Source organism: Artibeus jamaicensis, unplaced genomic scaffold, assembly GCF_021234435.1.
Source record: "Artibeus jamaicensis isolate MK-2021 breed Jamaican fruit bat unplaced genomic scaffold, CSHL_Jam_final contig_463, whole genome shotgun sequence".
NCBI lineage: Eukaryota > Metazoa > Chordata > Mammalia > Chiroptera > Phyllostomidae > Artibeus > Artibeus jamaicensis.
In genome coordinates, this window is record NW_026521841.1 from 821,490 (window position 1) to 843,454 (window position 21,965).

Here is a 21,965-nt window from a genome sequence, read left to right on the forward strand (position 1 = left end):
AGTTTGCTTTTGTTTTAGGTGTGGTTGTTAATAACTGTGAGTTGGCTGTCCTTTCACTGTTCATCTTTTTTATCTTCTTTTTCTTAGATAACATTTAACATTTCATAGAATAAGGGCTTGGTGATGATGAACTCCTTGAATTTGACCTTATCTGAGAAGCACTTTATCTGTCCTTCCATTCTAAATGAAAGCTTTGCTGGATAGATCAATCTTGGATGTAGGTCTTTGGATTTCATGACTTTGAATACCTCTTTCCAGCCCCTTCTTGCCTGTAAGGTCTCTTTTGAGAAATCCACTGACAATCTGCTGGGGACTCCTTTGTAGGTGACTGTCCCCTTATCTCTTGCTGCTTCTAGGATTCTCTCCTTCATTTTAATCTTGGCTAATGTAATGATGATGTGCCTTGGTGTGTTCTTTCTTGGGTCCAACTTCTTTGGGATTCTCTGAGCTTCCTGGATTTCCTGAAAGTCTATTGCCTTTGCCAGATTGGGGAAATTCTCCTTTATTATTTGTTCAAATAAATTTTCCACTCGTGGCTGTTTCTCTTCCCCTTCTGGTACTCCTATAATTCAGATATTGGAACTTTTAAAGATGTCCTGGAGGTTCCTAAGCCTCTCCTCATTTTTTTGAATTCTTGTTTCTTCATCCTTTTCTGTTTGGTCATTTTTTTCCTTCTGGTTCACTCCTTTGATTTGAGTCCCAGTTTCCTTTCCATCAGTATTGGTTTCCTGTGCATTTCCCTTCATTTCAATTAGTTTAGCCTTCATATGTTCCTCTAATTTGTGACTAAAATCAACCAGTTCTGTGAGCATCTTGATCACCAGTGTTTTGAACTGTGCATCTGAAAGTTTGGCTCTTTCTTGGTCGCTTAGAATTATGGGCTCTGGGGCTTTGAGTTCTTCTTGAGCCATGTTTTGGTCTGTTCGAGCCAGTTACATATGAGGAGCAGAGCCTTAGGTGTTTATCAGGGTAGGGCCACCCAGGTCACTGGTATGTTAGGGTGGGGTCAGAGAGGGAGCAATAGCAGTCCGCTCTGCTGCTTCCTGCTGCTAGGGCCTGCGCAGTCTGTGTCAGTGCTCGCTCCTTCGCTGATTTATCTGCTGGAGAATGTGTGGCCTCGATCACCCTGCCGCCTTGCACCCTCAGTGGGTCCACCTGTCGCAACCCCATGCCTGGGATCCACCGACCGCCACCCTTGCACCTGAGTTGGTCTGTTCAAGTTTTCCTGCGCACCCCGGTCTGCCAGTCGCTGGCTCTACCCCTCTTAGTGGTCTGGCTGAAGGGTTCATTGTTGTTGGACTCCTGTATCCTTCAGTTTTCTATGTTTTGCCTGCATTTTTTGTTACTAAAATTTTGTTGTCTTTAAATGTGGTTGTGCGAGAAAGTACAATGTTTCCACCTATGCCTCCATCTTGGCAGAAGTCTTGCACTAGGCATTTACCTGGATTACAGAGTGTCTCTAGTGACCTAGAGAACATGTATTACATATGTCCCAGTGCATTGTGATTGCTTCAGAGGTCACAGGCTGCTCCTTTGGCCATGAGGTGATATCATGAGCACAGACTCCTGGAAAAGCAATTTTACAGATGAGGTTACTTGGGGCAACACTCTGCAATGAGGCATCTCCATGGAAGCATAAGTAGTGAAGTCATTCTGGTTTTCCTTCCGGGTTTCTCTCCAGTTATGTCAGTTGTAGGTGGCCCAAAAGGCCATGGGAAAGTGTTTCTCTTTTCAGGCCCTAATCTTCTATGGCAGAGACTCATATTTACCTGTATATGAGAATCTCCCAGGTGCTTATTAAAACAGCTTGCTGAGCTCCAGCTCAGCCGTCTCTGATTCAGGAGGTCTGGGTGGAACCTGACAAGTTGCATTTCTAACAAGTTCCTGAGGATGTTGTTGCTGCTGCTGCTGCTGCTGCTGCTCCAGCCACTGCTGTGGAGGGATGGGGCAGGGGGTAGGGGGGCGTGTCAGGCAGGAATTGCACTCAGAAAATCACTTTTCAAAGGTTTTTGCCAGAATCCTCTATATATACTTGCCTTCTCATGTCCCCCATTCTCCTATAAAATTATCCTTTAAACCACTTTGCTTGGGACTTCTTAAACAAAATTGCCTAGAGGGAGTGATGGCTTCTGTGAGACATTAAGTGAAGTCTGTCACTTGGCCTCCAAAATTAGGCAGTACTGTGACTGCATCTTTCTCCTCTCGTGGCATGAGGAGCTCACTCATTTTTGGGAACCTGTGTTTCAGGTGGTGAGAGCTGCTGAGGAAGCTGCGTCCACCCTGGCAAGCTCTATCCACCCAGAACAGTGCATCAAGGTGCTCTGCCCCATCATCCAGACAGCCGACTACCCCATCAACCTTGCTGCAATCAAGATGCAGACGAGGGTCGTTGAGAGGATCTCGCGGGAATCCTTGCTGCAGCTCCTTGTTGACATCATCCCAGGCTTGCTGCAGGTAGGCTTTGTGGTGCCTGCATGGGCTGTGGGGCTGGCACAGTCCAGGTGGCACAGTGCAGCTTCCCAGCTTAAAGTGATGGTAGGTGGGGAAAGCCAGGTGCTGACCTGTGGTTTAGAACATAGGAAGCTGTGTGGCTTGGACACCTCACACTTTTTCTCTTGTCTCCTAGTCCGCCCTCCCCTGAAGACAGCAGAAAGGGTTTCCTGACAGCCTAGGACTGTGGGTCACAGAATGAACTTTCTGTTTACTATAAACACATTTTGATCTTTTTGTTGTTGTTGTTTCTTTCTAATTTAACAAACCCTTATTGCACATCTGTGGGCCTCAGCCCTTGCCAGGTGGGCCATGGAGTGCAGAACCAGGTAATGGGCCTTGCTGTCATATATCATGCAAATGTTTATTGAAACCCTTCTAAGCATGAGGCATTGAGTTAGATAGATTTTGGAAAATAAGATGATTTCCACTGTTTGGCCCTGCCTCAGGGATTTTCAGCATAATCTGGGACACAATACAGCCATAGAGACAGGTAGAGATGCTGGTGCTGAGTTATTGTAGGGACATGCAAACTGAGAGTTGTGACATCAGAGGTGGAAAGGTGATTTCTGGGTCAAGGTAGCAAAAGGAGTAGGGCTCATCGGTGAGGTGTTTTAGAGATGGGTCCTGGAGAGAGAGAGAAATTTCAGTGGGGAAGAGTCGGGAGAAATCAGAATCACATGTAATAAAATGCTGCTGCTTGCTAAGCATGTGGCTTGGAATGCTGCGGAAGACTAGGTTATTCCAAGCAGAAGGAACAACACAACAGGCTGAAAAATCCTGGGGTCTGTTTGGAGAGCAGCAATAGTTCTGTTTGTTGTCAGGTAGGGATGAGGCTGGTGAGTAGGTTGAGGCCCACCTGTAGAGGAATGCTAACTATGTCAGGCCGTGGGACTGCACACAAGAGTGAGTGATGTAGTTCTCATTTCCTTAAAGGGATTTTCACATGTGAAATTTGTTTCACCATTGGGAGAAATAAGAAAGAAGCAAGTTATTTTTCTCTCTTAATTTCCTTTATTCATTCTGTCTCTGTCATGATGCTTCTTGAGTGACTCTACTGTGGTGGTTCATTATAAAGCAATGCCCTGTGCAGAGGCAGATCAGTCTGCATCTCACTAGCCTCCTGCTTCCATAGCCCCGGAGCCAGCTCACTCTTGACACTATTAAGTTTTCATCTCTCTGGGGTGAAAGCTCTGTGTGTTCAGTTGCAGAGTTAAGTTGTATCCTGGTTGTTTTTGACAAGTCCAGGATTGAACTGTAAGGGCATCTGTGGAACTGTTGATGAAATATTGACCATGAAGCAGATATTTGATCTCATCTCCTTTCTGTGTTCCTCTTCTGACTCCTGCAGGGGTATGACAACACTGAGAGCAGCGTGCGGAAGGCCAGTGTGTTTTGCTTAGTGGCAATTTATTCCGTAATCGGAGAAGAGCTGAAACCTCACCTCGCACAGCTCACAGGGAGCAAGGTATGTATAGTGTTACCTGAGCTGATACACACACCTGGGCTCTGCCAGCTTATCATAAATTACCTGTCTACAGCCCTGGGCTCCAGGCAGGTTTTTCTCATCATTTCTCCAAAAGCATTTTTCTAAAGATAAAACAACAACTATATAGTTAAGTCACTTTAAATTACAATCTAATCTGTTATAACTCATGTTTTTAAAACAGCTTTGAGCTTCTAGTTTATTCTAAAAGGGAAGGTGACTTTGTTTAGAAGCCAGTTTGTCTTTTCTCAGAAAACACAAAGGAAATTTACCTGCTAGTTTACCAGATTGCTGAGTTGGAGCTGGGTTTCTCATGGGCATCAACAACGATGAATCTGACTCTCACCTTGTTCCTCCCAAGTCCCAGGTATCAGGCACTGTTCTCTGCACTTTGTATTTGTTGACTTATTTATTCATGACAACATCCCTGTGGGTAAGAACAGTCATCCTGCATTTAACTGGTCCAAGGACACACAGTGATTTTACTCCTGAACCCAGGATTTTTTAACTCAGTATGCTGCCCCTCATGTTTCTTTAAGAGTATTCTCGAATCAGGCAGAAAGTAGAACAAAAGGATCATTGGCTCATTGAAAAATGGAAGCGGCTAGAGTGCTTATTGGCTTAAAAATAAACTCAGATCTGATGAACCTGCCACATTAGGGCAGGTAGAAACCTTCCAGCTCTGGCAGAAGAGGCAATGGTGGGAGGCAGGGGCCTCAGTTCCCACGGGGTGGAGGTTGGGTGGGCCTTGGGGAACTCTGTGAAGAGCTCCCTCTGGAGACTGCCTGCAGGGGAATTGCATAAGCCTGGAGTTATCTAGTGCCCTGGTAGTGGTGTGATTAAAAAAACACAAAGCTAGAAGTGCCTGACCTTGCTTCTTGTAAGAGAAGGAACCAGCAGGTGGTGCCCCATATCTTTTCAAATAGAGTTATTCTTTTGGCATAGTTGGTGAGCATCACAGTGTGTGAGTCTTCATTCCCAGAGTCTGAGCAAAGCTGACTTTGCCTGCCTTGATCCAGAGCATAGCTTATAGGACCTTCAGCACTGTTGAAACTTCAGGCCACTGTTGGGGGGGAGCATTGCCCTGTCCATTGTAGGAAATTTAACAGCATCCTTGACTGCCACCTGTGTATTTCAAGAGCACACTCTACCCCTCAGTTGTGATTCACTAAAGTCACCACACATGACCTGATATCCCCTAGGGAATAGAATGGCCCCTAGTTGAGAACCCTTCTCCTTGCAAACAGAAATAAACGTCGAGGTTAGAGGATGTGAGTGAAGCAGATGTAGATGCAGTGCACAAAGTGATTTGTGACTACTGCTTCTGATTCCATTTTCAGTTTCTCCTTTCCTTCTCTGCTCCTACAAAGCCTCCTAATTGATTCCTTTCCTGACCACATTCTGAGAGTGCTGAGTGAAGGGTCACAAGCAGTGTGCTAGGCCAGGAACCCTCCTAACCTTGCTTCCATCAGGGATTTGCAAGTGGTTCCTGGCTGTAGTGAAGACCTAGAAGACAATATTCAGAAAGGGAGTAAGATCTCTAAAATAGAAAATTCAACCAAGATTAATATTAGACCTTGGTTTTGTCTGGCACTTTTTACTGTCCTGTCATCTCATTTGACCCTTTTTGATAAGGAACTGAAAAAATACAGGTGTGCTCCCATCCCTGTTTTTCAGTCAGTCCTGCTGCTGCCCCTCTCAGTGGTAGCCCTGGGTACAGAGCCCATGTCCTGATCAGGAGTCAGTACTTCCCCCTCCCCTGGTAATTATACAACTTCAGTCAGGGCTTAAGGGCCTGGCCTTAACGCCTTTCTGGTTTGGTAGCTCAATTCATGTAGCCATTACAGTGTGTAGATGTGCCAATTCCAGTATGTTAATTTGAACTTTGTAGACTCAAATACACATCTTCTACAACAATTAACCAACTCCCCCTCCAAAAAAAAGTGGGGGTGGGTAGCTGACAGAACACAGTGCTAGGTCAGTCTCCTAGTCTAGAAATAAAGAGAATCAAGCAGCTTCCTGTTTCCCTGTGTGACCAGGTCTATGAGAACCCTCTACTTAACCGAGGTTAATAAATGATATGTTCTGTGGAGACAGGCTATATGCAGGGATAGGGAAGGAACCTGTGGGTACGTTTTGAGAAACGTTTCATTGCCATAGCAGCAACACTAGCTTTGGGGTCAGACAGCCTGCATTTTAGTTTCTGACCCCCAGTTACTAGCTGTATGACCCCAAGCAAGCTTTCTTTTATCTTCTTTTTCTCTATTTATTTTTTACTGTGGTAAAATACACATAAAATAATACTTTCTATCTTACCCATCTTAAGCATACAGTTCATTGACACTGAGTACATTCACATTGCTGTGCAGTCATTGCTGCCATCCATCTCCAGATCTTTTCATCCTGAAAAACTGAATTTCTACTCATTAAGTAGTAACTCACTATCTCCCTCCCCAAGCCTCTGGCAGCCACCACTCTACTTTCTATCTCTCTGAATTTGACTACTCGGGTGCCTCATAAAAGTAGAATCACACAGCATCAATCTTGTTGTGGCTGGCTTATTTTGTAGTATGTGTATCAGAATTTACTTCCTTTTTTAAGGCTGAATAATAATGTTCTGTTTGTTGTACATAAAACATTTTGCTTATTCATTTTTCAGTAATGCACAGTTGGGTTGTTTACATCTTTTGGCTATTGTGGATAATGCTGCTATGAACATGGGTGTATAAGTATCTCTTTGAGACCCTACTTTCAATTCTTTTGGGTATATATCAGGAGGGGAATTGCTGTATCATAATTGCCAAACTGGTTACCACGGCAACTGCACCATTTTACATTCCCTCTGACAGCATACAAGGGTTCCAGTTTCTCCACATCCTCACCAACACTTACTTTTTTTTTTTTTTTTTTTTTGATAGTGGTCATCCTAACAACTGGTATGAGGTGGTATCTTGTTTTGATTTGTATTTTCTTTCTTTTTTAAACTTTTTAATCCTCACCCAAGGATATTTTGTTTGTTTGTGAAAAAGAAACATTGATCAGCTCCCTCCCTTACACACCCTTACCAGGGATCAAACCTTCAACCTAGGTATGTGCCCTGACTGGGGATCGAACCTGCAACTTTTTCGGTGTACAGAACAATGCCCCAACCAATTGAGTCACCCAGCCAGGGCTGATTTGCATTTTTAAAAATATGTATTTTATTAATTATCCTGTTACAGTTGTCCCATTTTTTTCTCCCCTTTATTCCCCTCCACCCTGCTATCACCCCCACCATCATTTCTCCACCTTAGTTCGTGTCCAAGGATCATATGTGTAAGTTCTTTGGCTTCTCCATTTCCCACACTATTCTTCACCTCCCTCTGTCTATTTTGTGCCTACCAACTTCTTTGGGACTCTCTGAGCTTCCTGGACTTCCTGGAAGTCTATTTCCTTTGCCAGTTCAGGGAAGTTCTCCCTCATTATGTTTTCAAATAAATTTTCAATTTATTGGTCTTCCTCTTCTCCTTCTGGCACCCCTATGATCTAGATGTTGGAACATTTAAGGTCGTTGCAGCGGTTCCTAAGCCTCCTCATTTTTCTTGAATTCTTGTTTCTTCATTCTGTTCTGGTTGAATGTTTATTTCTTCCTTCTCTAAACTGTTGATTCAAGTCCTGGTTTCCTTCCCATCACTATTGATTCCATGTACATTTTCCTTTATTTCACTTTGCATAGCCTTCACCTTTTCCTCTATCTTGTGACCATACTTAACCATTTCTGTGAGCATTCTGATTACCAGTGTTTTGAACTGTTCATCTGATAGGTGATGGCTATCTCATCATCACTTAAGTTATATTTTTTTCTGGAGCTTTGAGCTGTTCTTTCATTAGGGCCATATTTTTTTTGTCTTGGGGTGCCTGTTACGTAGCAAGGGGCAGACCCTTAGTTATTCACCAGGGTGGGGCAGCCCACCTGCTGCATTGTAGTGCTATGTCGGGGGAAGGAGTCCGAGAGGGAACAGTGCTGCTTGCTTGATTCTCGGCTGACTTTCAGTCACTTTCCTTGCTACCCACAAGAAAATTGGGCTCTTCTGGTGCTGATTCCTGGGTGAGTGGGTTTGTGTACATTCTAGGACCCTGTGGGTCTCTCCAGCAAACTGTAGTAAGGCTGGGAGTTTTCTCCTGCCATCTCAACCCCTACAGGTTATTTTTTTAGTCACAGGTTTTGAGGCTTTATTTCCTGGCACTGGAACCCTGGGTTGCACAGTCTGTCTCGATCCCCAGTTGTTCCTCCCAGTTTATTCGAATGCAAATATGGGACCTCCAGGTCTGCCAGCCACTGCCTGGCATGGTCCTCCAGCCACCGCTTTGCTGTGAGTCCTCTCCACCCCAGCTGTCCATGTCTGCCCCCCTACCAGTCTGGATGAATGTTTCTTCTTTAATTACATGTTTTTCAGACTTCCAAACAGTTCAGTTTTCTGACATTTCTGGTTATTTTTTGTTTTTAAATTTGTTATTATCTTTCTTTTGGTTGTGGAAGGAGGTAAAATGTATCTATCTATGCCTTCATCTTGGCCAGAAGTCCTCTGCATTTTGTTAATGATTGGTGCATTGAGAATCTTTTCATAAGCTCCTTGGCCACTTGTCTATCTTCTTTGGAGAAATGTCTGTTCAGGTTTTTTTATATTTTTGATTTGGGTTATTTTTTGTTGTTGAGTTTCAGAAATTCACTGTACATTCTAGGTATTAATTTCTTGTCTTTTCATGCACAAAATTTTTAAATTTTCATGGAGTTCAATTGTCTATTATTTTTTGTTGTTGCTCTTCCTTTGGTGTCACCCAAGAAATCATTCCAGATTCAGTGTTGTGAAGCTTTTGCCTGGTTTTCTTCTATGAGTTTTATAATTTTAGCTCTTACATGCAGGTCTCTAATCCATTTTGAGTTAATTTTTATAGGTGTTAGGTGAAGGTCTAACTGCATTGTTTTGCTTATGGATATTTAGTTTTCTCAATACTATTTATTGAAAAGACTACCCTTTTTTTCATTGAATGGTCTTGGTACCCTTGTCAAAAATCTTTCAACTACATATATGAGCATTTATTTCTGGGCTGCCTGTTCTGTTCCATTGATCTATATGTCTGTCTTTATCACAGTAGCACACTATTTTGATTACTGTAGCTTTGTAATAAGTGCTGAAATCAGAAGTGTGCATCCTTCAAGTTTGTTCTTTTTCTAGATCATTTGGCTATTTGGAGTTTATTGAAAACCCATATGAATTTAGAATTTATTTTTCATTTCTGCAAAAACCTCATTGGGATTTTGATATTTATTGACTTTAGATAGCTTTGGGGGTAGTATTGACATCTTAACAATATTGTCTTCCAATCTGTGATCATCAGATGTCTCTTTATTTATATGTGTCTTTAATTACTTTCAGCAACATTTTATAGTCCACTGTACAAGTCTTTCACATTCTAGACTCAGTTAATTTCTAAGTATTTTATTCTTTTTGATGCTTTTAGAAATGGAAATTTTTTTCTTAATTTTCTCTTCACTGTTACTGTATAGAAATGCAACTGGTTTTTGCTCCTTGATTTTTGTATGCTGCTACTTTGCTGAATTTATTAGTCTTAACATTTTTTGTGTGGATCTTTTGGATTACAAATAAGGTCATCTACAAACAAAGATTATTTTATTTTTCCTTTCCAATGTGAATGCTTTCATTTATTTTCCTGCCTAATTGCTCTAGCTGAAACTTACAGTACTGTGTGGAATAGATTGGTAAAAGGTGGCATCCTTGCCTTCTTCCTAATCTTAGAGGAAAAGCTTTGTCTTTTGTCATTGAGCATAATGTTCACTGTGGGCTTTTCATGTATAGTTTTGGATATGTTGAGTTAGTTTCCTTCTATTTCTAGTATGTTGAATACTTTTATCATGAAAATATGTTGAATTTTGTCAAGTGCTTTTGAGATAATTGTGTGTGTGTTTTCTTCATTTCGTTAGTATGATGTATACTGTTGATAAATTTTCATATGTTGAATCATCTTTGCATTTCAGGAATATATCCCACTTGGTTGTTTTGTATATAAGCTTATTAATATGCTGTTGAAAACAGTTTGTTAGTCTTTCTTGCAGATTTTTGCATGAATGTTCATAAAGGATCTGTACTATTCTTGTCATGCCTTTTTTGTCTGGCTTTAGTACCAGGACAGTGTCAACCTCATAGCATGAGTTTCAAAGTACTCTTTTCTCTTGAGTTTTCTGGAAATATTTGAGGAGGATTGTGTTAGTTCTCTAAATGTTTGGTAGAACATTTGAAGTGAAGCCATCTGGTCCAGGGATTTTCTTTGTCAGGAGATCTTTTATTACTATTTAACCTCCTTACTTGTTGTAGTTCTGTGCAGTCATTCTCTTCATGATTCTGTCTTGGTAGGTTTTGTGTTTCTAGGAAATTGTCTTAATTTCTTGGCGGACTATTATTTACAGTATTTTCTTATAATCTTTTGATTTCTGTAGAATCAGTAGTCATGTCCACACATTGATTTCTGATTTTAGTAATTTGAATACTCTCTTTTTTTCTTAGTCCACTTAGCTAAAGTTTTGTCAATTTTGATTTTTTTTTCAAAGAATGAACTTTTGGTTTCATTGATTTTGTTTTTTATTCTGGTTACTTATTTCTACTGTAATATTTATTATTTCCTTCACTCAGCTAGCTTTGGGGTTTAGTTTATTCTTTTTCTAGTTCCTTAAGATGTAAAATTATGTTGTTGATATGGAATACTTTTTAATATAAGCATTTAGTGTTGTAAATATCCCTCTTTACACTGCTTTTGGTGCATAAGTTTTGGTATGTTGTGATTTAATTTGTTTCAAGGTATTTTCTAATTGCCTATGTGATTTTTTTTCTTTGACCCATTTGTGGTTTAAAAGTGTGTTGTTCAATTTCTACAGATTTGAGGTTGTGTATTTTTTTTTCCTTATTGATGTCTAACTTTGTTCATTGTGGACAGTGTAGATATTTTGCATGCTATTTGTCTTTTAAAATCTGTTGAGGCCCTAGCCTGGTACCTCAGTTGGTTAGAGCATTGTCCCGATAATGCCAAGGTTGCAGGTTCAGTCCCCAGTCAGGGTACATACAAGAATCAACCAATCTGGCCTTCTGGTTCTTACCGCAGGCTGTGTTCTTATATCTCCTGTACAGAAAGAGAGGCAGAGTAAACCCACCCCATATACACCGCAGCTCAGGCCCTTTGCCTGGTCTGTATTGTGAATAGGGGAACATGGGGGGGGGAAGAAGAAGCAACCAATGAATGCATAAATAAGTGGAACAGCAAATCAGTGTTTCTTCCTCTTTCTCCCTCCCTCTCTTTCTCTCTCTCTCTCTCTCTCTCTAATAAATAGATGAAAGAGAGAAGGAAAGAAGGAAAGAAAGAAAGAGAGAGAGAAAAGTAAAAAAAAGAATCTGTTGAGATTTGATTTGTATCCTCACATATAGTCTATCCTGGAGAATGTCCTATGAGCACTTGAAAAGAATGTATATTCTCTTATTGGGTAGAACATTCTGTGTATCTGTTAGATCAGTTGGCTTATTGTGTTGTTCAAGTCTCATTATTTCCTTACTTATTTTCTTTCTGGTTCTTTCCATTATTAAGAATGGGGTATTGAAATCTCCAACTGTTATTGTAAAACTGTTTCTCCCTTTAATTCTGTCAATTTTTGCTTTATATATTTTGATGTCATGTTATTAGATGCATAAATGTTTATAATTATGTTTTTGCTGTATTGATCTTTTGTTAATTTGTCCTTTGCTAATAAGGACATTTATAATGTCCTTCTTTTTCTCCTGTAACCTTTTTTATTTAAAGTCTATTTCACCTGATATTAGTATAACTACCCCTCTGCTCTTGGTTACTGTTTGCATGGAATATCTTTTTTCCACCTTTTTACTTTCATTCTATTTGTGTCTTTGGCTCTAAAGTGAGTTTTTTTTTTTTTGCATACAACATATAGTTGTTGAGTCATGTTTTTTCTATCCATTCTGCCCTTTGGTTGTAGAGTTTAACCCATTTACAATTAAAGTAACTACTGATAAAGGAGAGAGACTTCTTACCATTTTGGTGTTTTTTTTTTCTGTATGCCTTAAGCTTTTATTGTCCCTCATTTTGTCAATTTTGTTGATTTTTTTTTCCAAAGAATCAATGGTTTCATTGATTTTCTTTTATATTTCTGTTTTGTTTATTTCTGTTCTGTCTTATTTTGTGTTTGTTTTCTTTTTGTACTGAAATATTTTAATTGCCTTCTCATTGCCTTCTGTGTCTATAGCTGTTTTCGGTGGTCACTGTGGGGATTGCATTTGACATTCTAAAGTTAGTCTAATTTTAATTCTTACCATCACATGCACATGCTTTCTGATCCCCAGCTTTTTCATTTGTAAAGTACCTGTTCTACCTGCCTCAAAAGGGTTCTGTGAGGCTCAAAGTGACCGTCATTGTAAGAGCTCCTTGTAGACTGTTAAACATGTGCACATTGTTATCTTTTCCTTGTATTTGCAGTTATATTCTGGACTTGACTAGGTGGATGCACTGTTGGTTCTGAGTTGTAAATAAGTAAAACAATATTTAGTAACTCGTTTTTAAGTGGCCTTTCATAGAAATGAAACTATCTTGTTTTCTAGATAGTTTTTTCTTTTTAAAAACTCTTTGATTCCTCAAGGATGTGTTAGGGTCCTGCTTTATTCACTACAGTATGCCAAGGCATGTGGGAAAAGCAAAAACTCATCCTGCCCTAAAGTAGCATAATATAAAGCTGGGGGACAGGACTGGTACACAGGGAAACATACAGTAACCCAAGCATGACCGGCATGTGATGGCTGAGCCATGGGCCCATTGGAGCAGGAGGAAAGGGAGAGACTCCTTGAGGGAAGTGGGACCAAACAGGGCTGGACTTGGCCAGATAGGGGTGAGCTGCATAGGAGGGAAAACGGAGGAAACACAGGAAGAAACAAGGGGAACAACTCACATAGGAATAGGAGAGGGCTGTTTAGCGGACACATTTTCTTAACAAGGAGCTACAGAAGCCACCTTGGAAGTATTACTGCTCTTCATTTAACAGGTGGGGAAGTTGAGGTTCAGAAAATGTTTTGCCTGAGGTCACATAACTAGTTAGTGTGGAGTTGGTTCTAGAACTTGCTGATCTGTTGAGCCTCAGGCCAGTGTTTTGTCTATTGTGCCAGGGTTTCCCTTGACCCTGGCTGGCCCTGGAGGTATTACACTGAACTTCAGAGCATTCAAACCTTTGTCTAAAATGATGGTACTTTTTATCATAGCACTGACATAATATGAAAAGTTTTAATATTTTGAAAGACGGGGAATGTAAACTAACATGACACAGTCCACTGCAGATGAAAAGAGTAAGACAGCACTGCAGGTACGGCTTAGGGAGACATCAGAGATGGACTGTTGAATAAAAGCATCAAGCTCCAGGGTGCTCACTACAGGCTCCCTTTGTGGAAAACCCACAATGTGTCTGTACATTTTAGTCTTTGTACTCGTATATGACATAGCACCTGGGGCATGAGGAGCAGAGAGACTTCACCTCTGTTAGGAGCTCTTTTCGGTTGCTCTTCCTGTTCCAACTGGTCATCAGCGGGCCTTTCTTTTTTGTGTGCACCACCCTGAGCACCTCTTCATGGGCCCCTACAGATCAGCTCCTCTTCCCCTGGGCTGCCTGATAATTGTCTCAACTACATAGCCTTTTGGAACCAGGCAGGTAAAAAGGCTGTGGATAGTAAATATTTTATAATTCCCTTAATTTTACAAGTTGTGTGTCAAATAGATTTTTATGGGCATTCTGCTTCTGCAAAGCTGTTTATTAATATGATTTGGAAGATCATCAACATAACATTACCTTAGTGGCATTCCACAAATATTTGAAAACCTACTGTGTTGCACGCTCTTTTTCTTATCTTGAGGGTTCAAGGGGACTTAAGTTAAAAGCAGATGAGGTCTCAGCCAGGAAAGCCCTTTCATTGTAAAGCTGTGCCCCCATGGGAAGGGCTGTACTTTAGTGACACAGTGTCTGGGAGGTCTAATCCTGCCAGAAAGAGTGAGGAGCACTGCCATCTGTAGCACGAAGTTGCATATGCCAAGTCACAGCAGGGGTAAAAGTACCACGAGAGTGGAATGGAAGGAATGATTGCATCCAAATGTGCAGGTGAGAGACAGCTGCCTGGAGGTGGCCTTGAAGATAGACCTGAGATGTCACAGTGCTTCAGTTGGTTTCACTAGGCAGAAATGGGGATGGAAACAGAAGGTGTGTCAGGTGGAAGGAACAGCTTCAGCAAAGGTGTGAAGGGTAGAAAATTTGATCTGTAACTTTGGCTTAATTACCTTAGCCCTGTGGAGCATGGTCTGTACCCTGCTTTTCCCACTAGCTTGGATGGAGCCATTGGCTTCAGTGCCCTGAAATGTGTAGATCTGCTCCTCATGTACCTTTCTCCAAGGAGCTCTTCCTTTTGTAGTGACGTTCTGCGTTGCCCTCTCTTCTAGAGTCTGGCTTTCTTCCTATCTCTGTGGCCCTGGTGCATGTGGATGTGTCAGATGAGTAGTAGACACTCTGTAAATGTTTGTATAATGAATTTCTCAATTAAGGGACATACTGTTACTGTTTTCTTATTGTCACCTGGGGTTTTTCCCCCGTTTTCTACTTCCTGATTGCTTTTCCTCCTGCTAATCCAGTTATATCTTCTCTTTGCAGATGAAGCTACTAAACTTATATATAAAGAGGGCCCAGACCACGAACAGCAACAGCAGCTCCTCCTCCGATGTCTCCACACACAGCTAGTGGAACGCCAGAGTCCCTGTTGCCCTAGAACAATCGGTGGTGCCTCTCAGAGACCTTTCCCCACCCTCCCCTTCCGAGGCTGCCTGGGCGGCGGGACAAGAAGGCCCGCAAATATTTATTACAATCAGTATTTTGGTCCCTTCCACCTTTTGTGTATAATCTTACTGGTATTGAATGTAAAGGAAGCAAGGCCTGTTGTGCAGTCTTCGTACAAAACAAAAGGAATGAGAAATGAAGAGCCATACATGTCTTCTACAGCCTACTGAGATCATAAAATCATGGGTGTGGGTGCAGTTTACAAAAGTCAGAGAGCCCTCTAGTCAATGCTGAATTGGAAGTAGTTTTCCCTTTAGTTAACAGAGTTGAGAGTGTGTCGATTTATGTCTCTCTGTCATCTTAGCCTGCTTGGTTCTGGATATAGTCTGTATGGGGCAGATGACACCCCCACCCAATCACAGCTGACACCATGAAAGGGTTGGTTGTATGTCTTTAAATTGTATGTTGAGACCTACTAGTAATATGAGTCACATCTTGGCAAGAAATGGAGAAGAGCCTGAAAATGCTCTCCAGTTCCAGGTTTTAACAAGCCTGGAATTTTGCTTATACTATCTAGACTGAAGGCTGACTGCCCTCACTTTAGTTTATTGAAAGGGCATCCCCACCATCTCCTTCCAGGTCAGGCTCCCAGCCCCCCTGAACAGTTCTGGGATTGTTTCCTCACCACAGAGCTTCTACTTAGAAGACTTCTTCAAGTTTATATCCAAACACAAAAATGACAGGATATTAGTAGCATCAGTTAGTGGATACCTCAAATGGCATATCATGAAGCATAGAAGATATGAGAAGTTTGTTTTACTACCAAGGTCTTAAGGAAACACAGTTTTACAGGGCTTCTCTCATGATCCTGGTTCCTGGTCTTTCTGACTTGGCTGCTTCTTTTCTCTCCTCCGGCCTTTGCCTATTAAGCTGCTCAATTCTAAAATGTTTTCATTTAATCTGGTAAATGGCAACTGTAATGCCATCTCAATTTTCACTTCTCTATTTCATTTGGGACTAAGATCAGACAGAGAAAAGTCTAGAGAGACCAGGTATCGGCAGTATTATTATTATTTTTTTTTATGGACTGAAATACTTCCTTGATCATCTGTTGAAATAATCATTGTTTAAGGAAAAAGTAATTATGGTGAGTGACAAATTGCTGAAAAACAGGATTTGAAATTCAATTTTAGGGTTTCCTTTTTTTTTTTTTTTTTTCAGTAACTACTCATAAAAGTTTTGTGAGGGTATATTGCTTCAAATTATTAATTTAAAGTCTGGTTAAATAAGTTTGGAGTAAAATTCTTAAAGCCAAATGGAAATTCCTGTTGCAATCATGAAGATTTCTGGGTCTTTTGCTACTTTATTTCAGAGCCTCTAAATTGAAGTGATTTGTACATAAGGAAAATGCTTATTCTGGTATTAATTTTGATGAGGCATTTGCTGTTTCAGGGCAGAGTCCCTTCACTGCCAGCAGTGAGAAGCAGAGATTTTTATGGTTCTCACCTCTGACCTCCACAGGCACCCCTCCCTCTTCTCTTCTCTGACCCTCCAGCGGTGATGTTGGAAGTTACGAAAGACAGTGTAGCAAACATAACTTATTTTCATTCACATTTTATTTTAGATAGTTTATTTGGAAATAGACACTAAAAATGAAGGTCCAGGAACAGTGAAGCCAGGGTTCCTTCACTGTGGGGGAGTAGGGGGCATCTTGCACTTGTAGGGAGTACCATGGTTGAATATGACTGGCTTATGTTTGGCTCAGAACACAGCAGGACCAGGCCTTACTTTTGTTGATAAATACTATTTGTTAATATTTCACTAATGGGACTTTTTTTACACTCTACAAGTGAGTCAGAGCAGAGCGTCTTTTCATTACTCTGTTGTACAAATGTTGATTCTGGCTAGGTTATTTATGAGTTCTTTTATGCCTAATACATTCGGAAGGACTTTTCTCTTTCAACTGTGACTCAGAGATCACCATAGCACCTGCCTGTAGTTGGGAAGAATCTTGAACATTGTCGGATGTCCTTGTAGTACTCACAAAGGGCTCACTTTAAATGTCACTTGCCTGACCTTCAGTCCCTGACTACAATCACTCACAGGTCTCCTGGCCACAATCAAACTGCTGCCTGCCACTAAGGAGATTTGCATGCTGCTGCCACCTCACAGAAAGAGGCTGTGCCTGCCACCCTCGGAATCCTGACGGCTGCAGCTCCCTGGCCGCTTCCCTGCAGGGCACCTGTCCACATGAGACAACGGGACACAAAAAGCAAAGCACCCAAAGCTGGGTTTGTCTCCCCTGTTCACCAGGTGGGCCCCCAGAAACCCACCTGAACCCACCACTGGGGCCACATGGTCCAGCTCCTGCTCTCCTTCAAACTGCTGCCCTCCCTTGAGACCATGGTTTGTTCCACAGGTTGAGGGCAAGGGCATGCCAGCAGTCCTTAGTATACCATGTGCTCCAGGACGCAGCACCCATTACTTGCTCACCAATTCCCTGCGCAGGTAATGCAGCAGACTTATGTCATCTTTTTTCTTTCCCCGTTGCCCTTTATTTATCAAGCATAATACACATCAAAGAACAGCAAATAAAAACTTTTTAGATCCCACAGGACTTGGCTAATAATGATGTTTGGAAATGAAAAAAGAAATGCTCTGAAAAATGTCAGCCACTGAAGCAGTTTTGTCAGCACTATGTTTACACGCATGGTCCCCAGACCCCATGTTGGATTTTTGTTTTGGGGTTTTGTTTGGTTTTCGTTTGGGGTTATTTTTTTTTTGGCTTTTTCTATTACATCCATATCTGTATTTATATCTTATTTGTTTCACTTTCAAGTGTATCATGGCAAATGTACAGATTTTTTTGTTAATAATGTGCTAGGATTTGCTAAAAAAGAAAAAAAATTCACTTTTTTGAGTTTGCCCTAGAATAAATAAAACAATTCAGTTTCCTGCTTTGACACAGTCTTTTTCATTACTGTGCTCTGTAGATAGCTTATCCCATCTCCCTGACATCAGAGCATGGCCACATCTATAAAGAATCCAAGGAGGCTCTTTCTCATAATGGAAACAGGTCCAACTCTAAGGAGCTGTAGTACCCAACTGGAGTGCTGGGTGCTGCTGTGTGCACTGTGGGGTGGAATGTTTGGGCATGAAAACATGGTGAGGTGCATGAGCAGGGGGCCTCCCGTGTCTGGCCCCTTTTCTTATCTGAGCAGGGAGGACATTAGTTTCCAGAATGTCAGACCAGCCTGTGTTGAGAGCAGGTAGGTCTTCAACTGGACCTTGGGAAAGGGCTTGAAAGGGGCCACCTGACAGCTGGCAGGGCTTTGTTCCTCGGAGAAACACCTGCACCCCACCAGGAGCACCGATCATTTCTTTGAAGACTTGTATTTAAATATTTTGAATTTTACATTGTGTTCTATATACGTTTCAAGGATCGCATTTTCTATGACTCTGAGCCTCCTTTCCCCAGTGGCCAATTGTTTACTACCTGTTTAACGTGACCACAAAGTGATACATATCACAAACACCTGGTTCAAATCCCAGTTCACCCTCTCTCCCATGGGCAAGCCATGTCACTTTCTGCCTCAGCCTTTTCATTTATCAGTTGGACTAAGAACTGCCTCCTGGAGGTACAGTGAGGATTAACAGATGATGTGAGTGAAGCAGCTGGCAGAGTAGATGCTGCTGACAGCCCCTGCCCTGTCTCCTGCTATGGAAGGGAAAATTCTCAGGAAGCTGAGGTCACACCCCAGGCCTGTGTGTACAGTGAGTCCATTAATTATTAGCATAGGTAGAAAACCCCCAGGGGATGGACTGACCACATTCAGGCAAGGCAGGCAATGCCACTTTCTACATTTGGATCTCTAATCCCTTGTGCTGTTGCCCTCCCTCATCCCAGGGCTGCCAGGAAGTCCTTACCATCTTTAAGAGGGTCATACGTCATGGTTATGGGGTGGGGGCATAGGGGCCCACTTTAGCCAGTGGGTCTTTGGAAAATCTGAATGATCTCCAGAATATTGAGCATTTCTGCTCACGTAGTTTTGTGCTTACTTGTGTGTTACGTGTTGTTGAATCAGCTCTGACTCCTGGCAACTCTTGACAACTCTCGAGTGGTGTCCACAATGTCCCATCCTCAACAGCCTGCTCTGCCCCTGCAGACTCAACCTAAGGCTGCTTTTGTGAAATCAGGCCACCTCATATTTGGTCTTCCTCTTTTTCCTGCTGCCTTCTATTCCCCCCCCAACCCCCCCAGCATCATTGTCTTTTCTAAAGAGCCCTACCTTCTCAAGATATGCCTGAAGTAGGACGGCTTCAGCTTTGTCACTTTTGCTTCCAGTGATGTTTTGGGCTTAACTGACTCTTGGAGTCACTTGTACATCTTTCTGGTGGTCCAGAGTATGCATAAAGCCCTTTTCAACACCACAGTTCAAACAAATCAGTGTTTTTCCTATCAGCCTTCTCCTCTGTGCCACTTTTTCATCTGTACATAGTAATTGGGAACCTGAGGGTGTGTATGGTCTTAGCTTGGTCCCTAATGACACATCTTTGCTCTTAGTGGTATTTTCTAAGTCCTATTACTACCTGTGTACGTCTCAGCCTTCTCTTGGTTTTTTGGCTCCTGTCTTCTATTCAAATTGATGACTAAACCAAGACAAAATATTTAGCAATTTCAGTTGTTCTGGATTGTCTATGTTTAATTGGTATATTTCTCCTGTGGTCATAATTTTTGTCTCTTGATGCTTAAATGCAGTCCTGCTTTGGGGTTTTTACTTTCATCAGAAGTCATTTCAAATCCTATTTTCTGCCAGTAAGGTTGTGTCATCTGCATTTTTTTTTAAGAATTTATTTGTTTCTTTTTAGACGGGAAGAGAGAGAGAGAAATATCAACATGTGGTTACCTTTTGCACGCCCCATACTAGGGACCTGGCCCGTAACCCAGGCACATGCCCTGACTGGGAATCAAACTGGCGACTCTGGTTTGCAGGCCAGTGCTCAATCCTCTGAGCCACACCAGCCAGAGCTACATATTTTGTTACTGATACTTGCACCTATTTTCTCTCAAATCATAGAAGGTTGCAGAACCCCCTGAAGCTGTTCTTGACATTCTTGTATCATTAATGGAGAGAGGGGATGGTTGACAGGCAGCTTTAATAATCATTGGTGAGGCACTTAGACTTTTGAAGAATTTGTATCCTGTAGCATCTTACTGATTTTTATATCAATTGTGGGGTACAGATAAACGATGTGCTGCCATGTTCAGTTTCCAGGTGAGGAAACTGAGGCACAAGGAAATACCCCAGCTAGACAGTGACAAATGGAGTTGAGGCTCCTGCCATGTTCAGCTGTCTTCCCTGCCTCCTCAGGCCTCCCACCCTTTAGATGACAGCTCCTGAAATTACAGCAAGCACATTGGAATCTTCTGGGGGCTTGTGAAGCAGAAGTTGGGCCCCACCCCAGCAGTGCTGATTCTCCAGGGCTAAGGTAGGGCCTGGAAGTGTGCATTTCTAATAAGTTTCCGGCGATGCTGATGCTGCTGGTCTGTGACCACAGAGAACCATTCAGGGCATTTTTATTAAAACATGAAAGGGCAGGTGGCCCCAAGCTCTGGGACCATCCTTGAGACAAGAGGCTGCAGAAGAAAGCCCTGGGCTTCGGGAATGTCAGCAAGATTGTCAGTGGTGACTAATGCAGCATCTAGACTGATCTTGAGAGGGAAATGGAGTACTATTTGAAGAGGGGAGGTAGGAGTGTCTCAGACAAACAGGATATACACCTCCCCTGGGTATAAAGCTCCCACTCAGGAGAAAGTTCTTCCCCCACCTTGAGTATTTCACCTGGCTTTCCATTTCTTCCAGTATTTATTAACTCATACTTCAGTGGCTCCAGGCAAGAACGGACAGAGGTCATGTGAACAAGCATCTAATCTTAGATTATGTATTTAAAAAACATTAAAATACTTGCACACCAGTGCCCTCCTCAGACCCAGGACCTGCTGCTAGTACTGAAGCCTGGAAGGTGAACTCCACTGGGCTCTGGACCACTGGTGGGCACAGCATTCCAGGTGGATTTTTGACACTCTGAGATGACCCTGTCCCCTTCTGTTCCCTGCCAAGGAGACGCGTGTCGGGCAGACAGTGCCGCAGCCTAGACACAGCACATGGGAAACATTTATGGTGCACCCAGGCACTGCTCACTAGGCCTGGCAAAGGGAAAGGGGCCAGCTCGACTGTAGGAAGTCTGGGTCCTGAATCCAACTCTGGGTGTTTCAGGACCTATGACTTTAGGCAAATGACTGCAGTTTATGGTGACCTCAGTTTCTTCCTCCATGAAATCCAAAGAGTGGGGAATTGGCATGGGTGGTGGGAGAGTAAGAGGATTAGCATACTGTGTAAGTGCCTAACGTAGTTCTTGGACTCCTGAACAGACTTCAGCTGTTATAATTCTTACTATTAAAAATCACCATTATTGAGGCACCTACCCCAATTTCTGACAAACAGATGAAAGAATATTTCTGCCCCCTTTTAAGATTTTTATTTATTATTTTTTATTTTGTCTTTGTATCTCAAGAAGAAGCATTGTTGTACGAAAATCTTTCCTCCACAAATTGATTGTTACAGACTCTTTTTCTGTTTGAGATTATTTTTTTTCAAGTACAATTTTCTGCTTTTTCCCCCATCACTCCCCTGCAACCCAGCCATCCCCACATGCCCCTCCTGATTCCACACCCCCCCCCATTTATTTATTTTTTAGAAGCGAAGGAGAAAGAGAAGGAGAGAAACATCAATGTGTGTTTGCCTTTCACACACCCTCCCTCTACTGTGGACCTGGCCCGCAACCCAGGCATGTGCCCTGACTGGGAACCGAACCACAATCCTTTGGTTTGTAGGCCAGCACTCAGTCCACTGAGCCACACCAGCCAGGGCTATAGCTTTTAAAACCCACTGGGCAGTGGGAAAGATCAACACATAAACCTTGAGCTTATGGGTGCTTTTCCATCTGTACAAGAGATGATCAGACTTGAGCAAGCACTGAATGCCCTGCGCCTCCAGCCTCCACCTGCTCCTCAGCCCTTGAGCACAGGTCTCCTTTTACTGGGCACCCTCTCCACCTCGCGCACCCCTC

The 21,965-nt window shown here is 42.3% G+C and overlaps 1 protein-coding gene and 1 non-coding gene across 15 annotated transcripts in view; both read left to right on the plus strand.

The window, feature by feature from the left end:
- The window catches only part of CLASP1 (cytoplasmic linker associated protein 1), a 284,449-nt gene extending 266,652 nt beyond the window's left edge, over positions 1-17,797 (plus strand). For all 14 annotated transcript variants that reach the window (XM_053666530.1, XM_053666542.1, XM_053666529.1 and 11 more), the window contains 3 exons: positions 2,248-2,454; positions 3,842-3,958; positions 14,712-17,797. In XM_053666530.1, coding sequence (XP_053522505.1) covers positions 2,248-2,454; positions 3,842-3,958; positions 14,712-14,798 — 411 coding nt within the window. In that variant the 3' untranslated portion in view covers positions 14,799-17,797. The remainder of the gene's footprint in view (positions 1-2,247; positions 2,455-3,841; positions 3,959-14,711) is intronic.
- LOC119049375 (small nucleolar RNA SNORA51) lies at positions 11,110-11,240 on the plus strand. The gene has a single exon (XR_005082509.2). It is a non-coding gene; the product is annotated as a small nucleolar RNA SNORA51 (small nucleolar RNA).
- Positions 17,798-21,965: the final 4,168 nt, after the last annotated feature.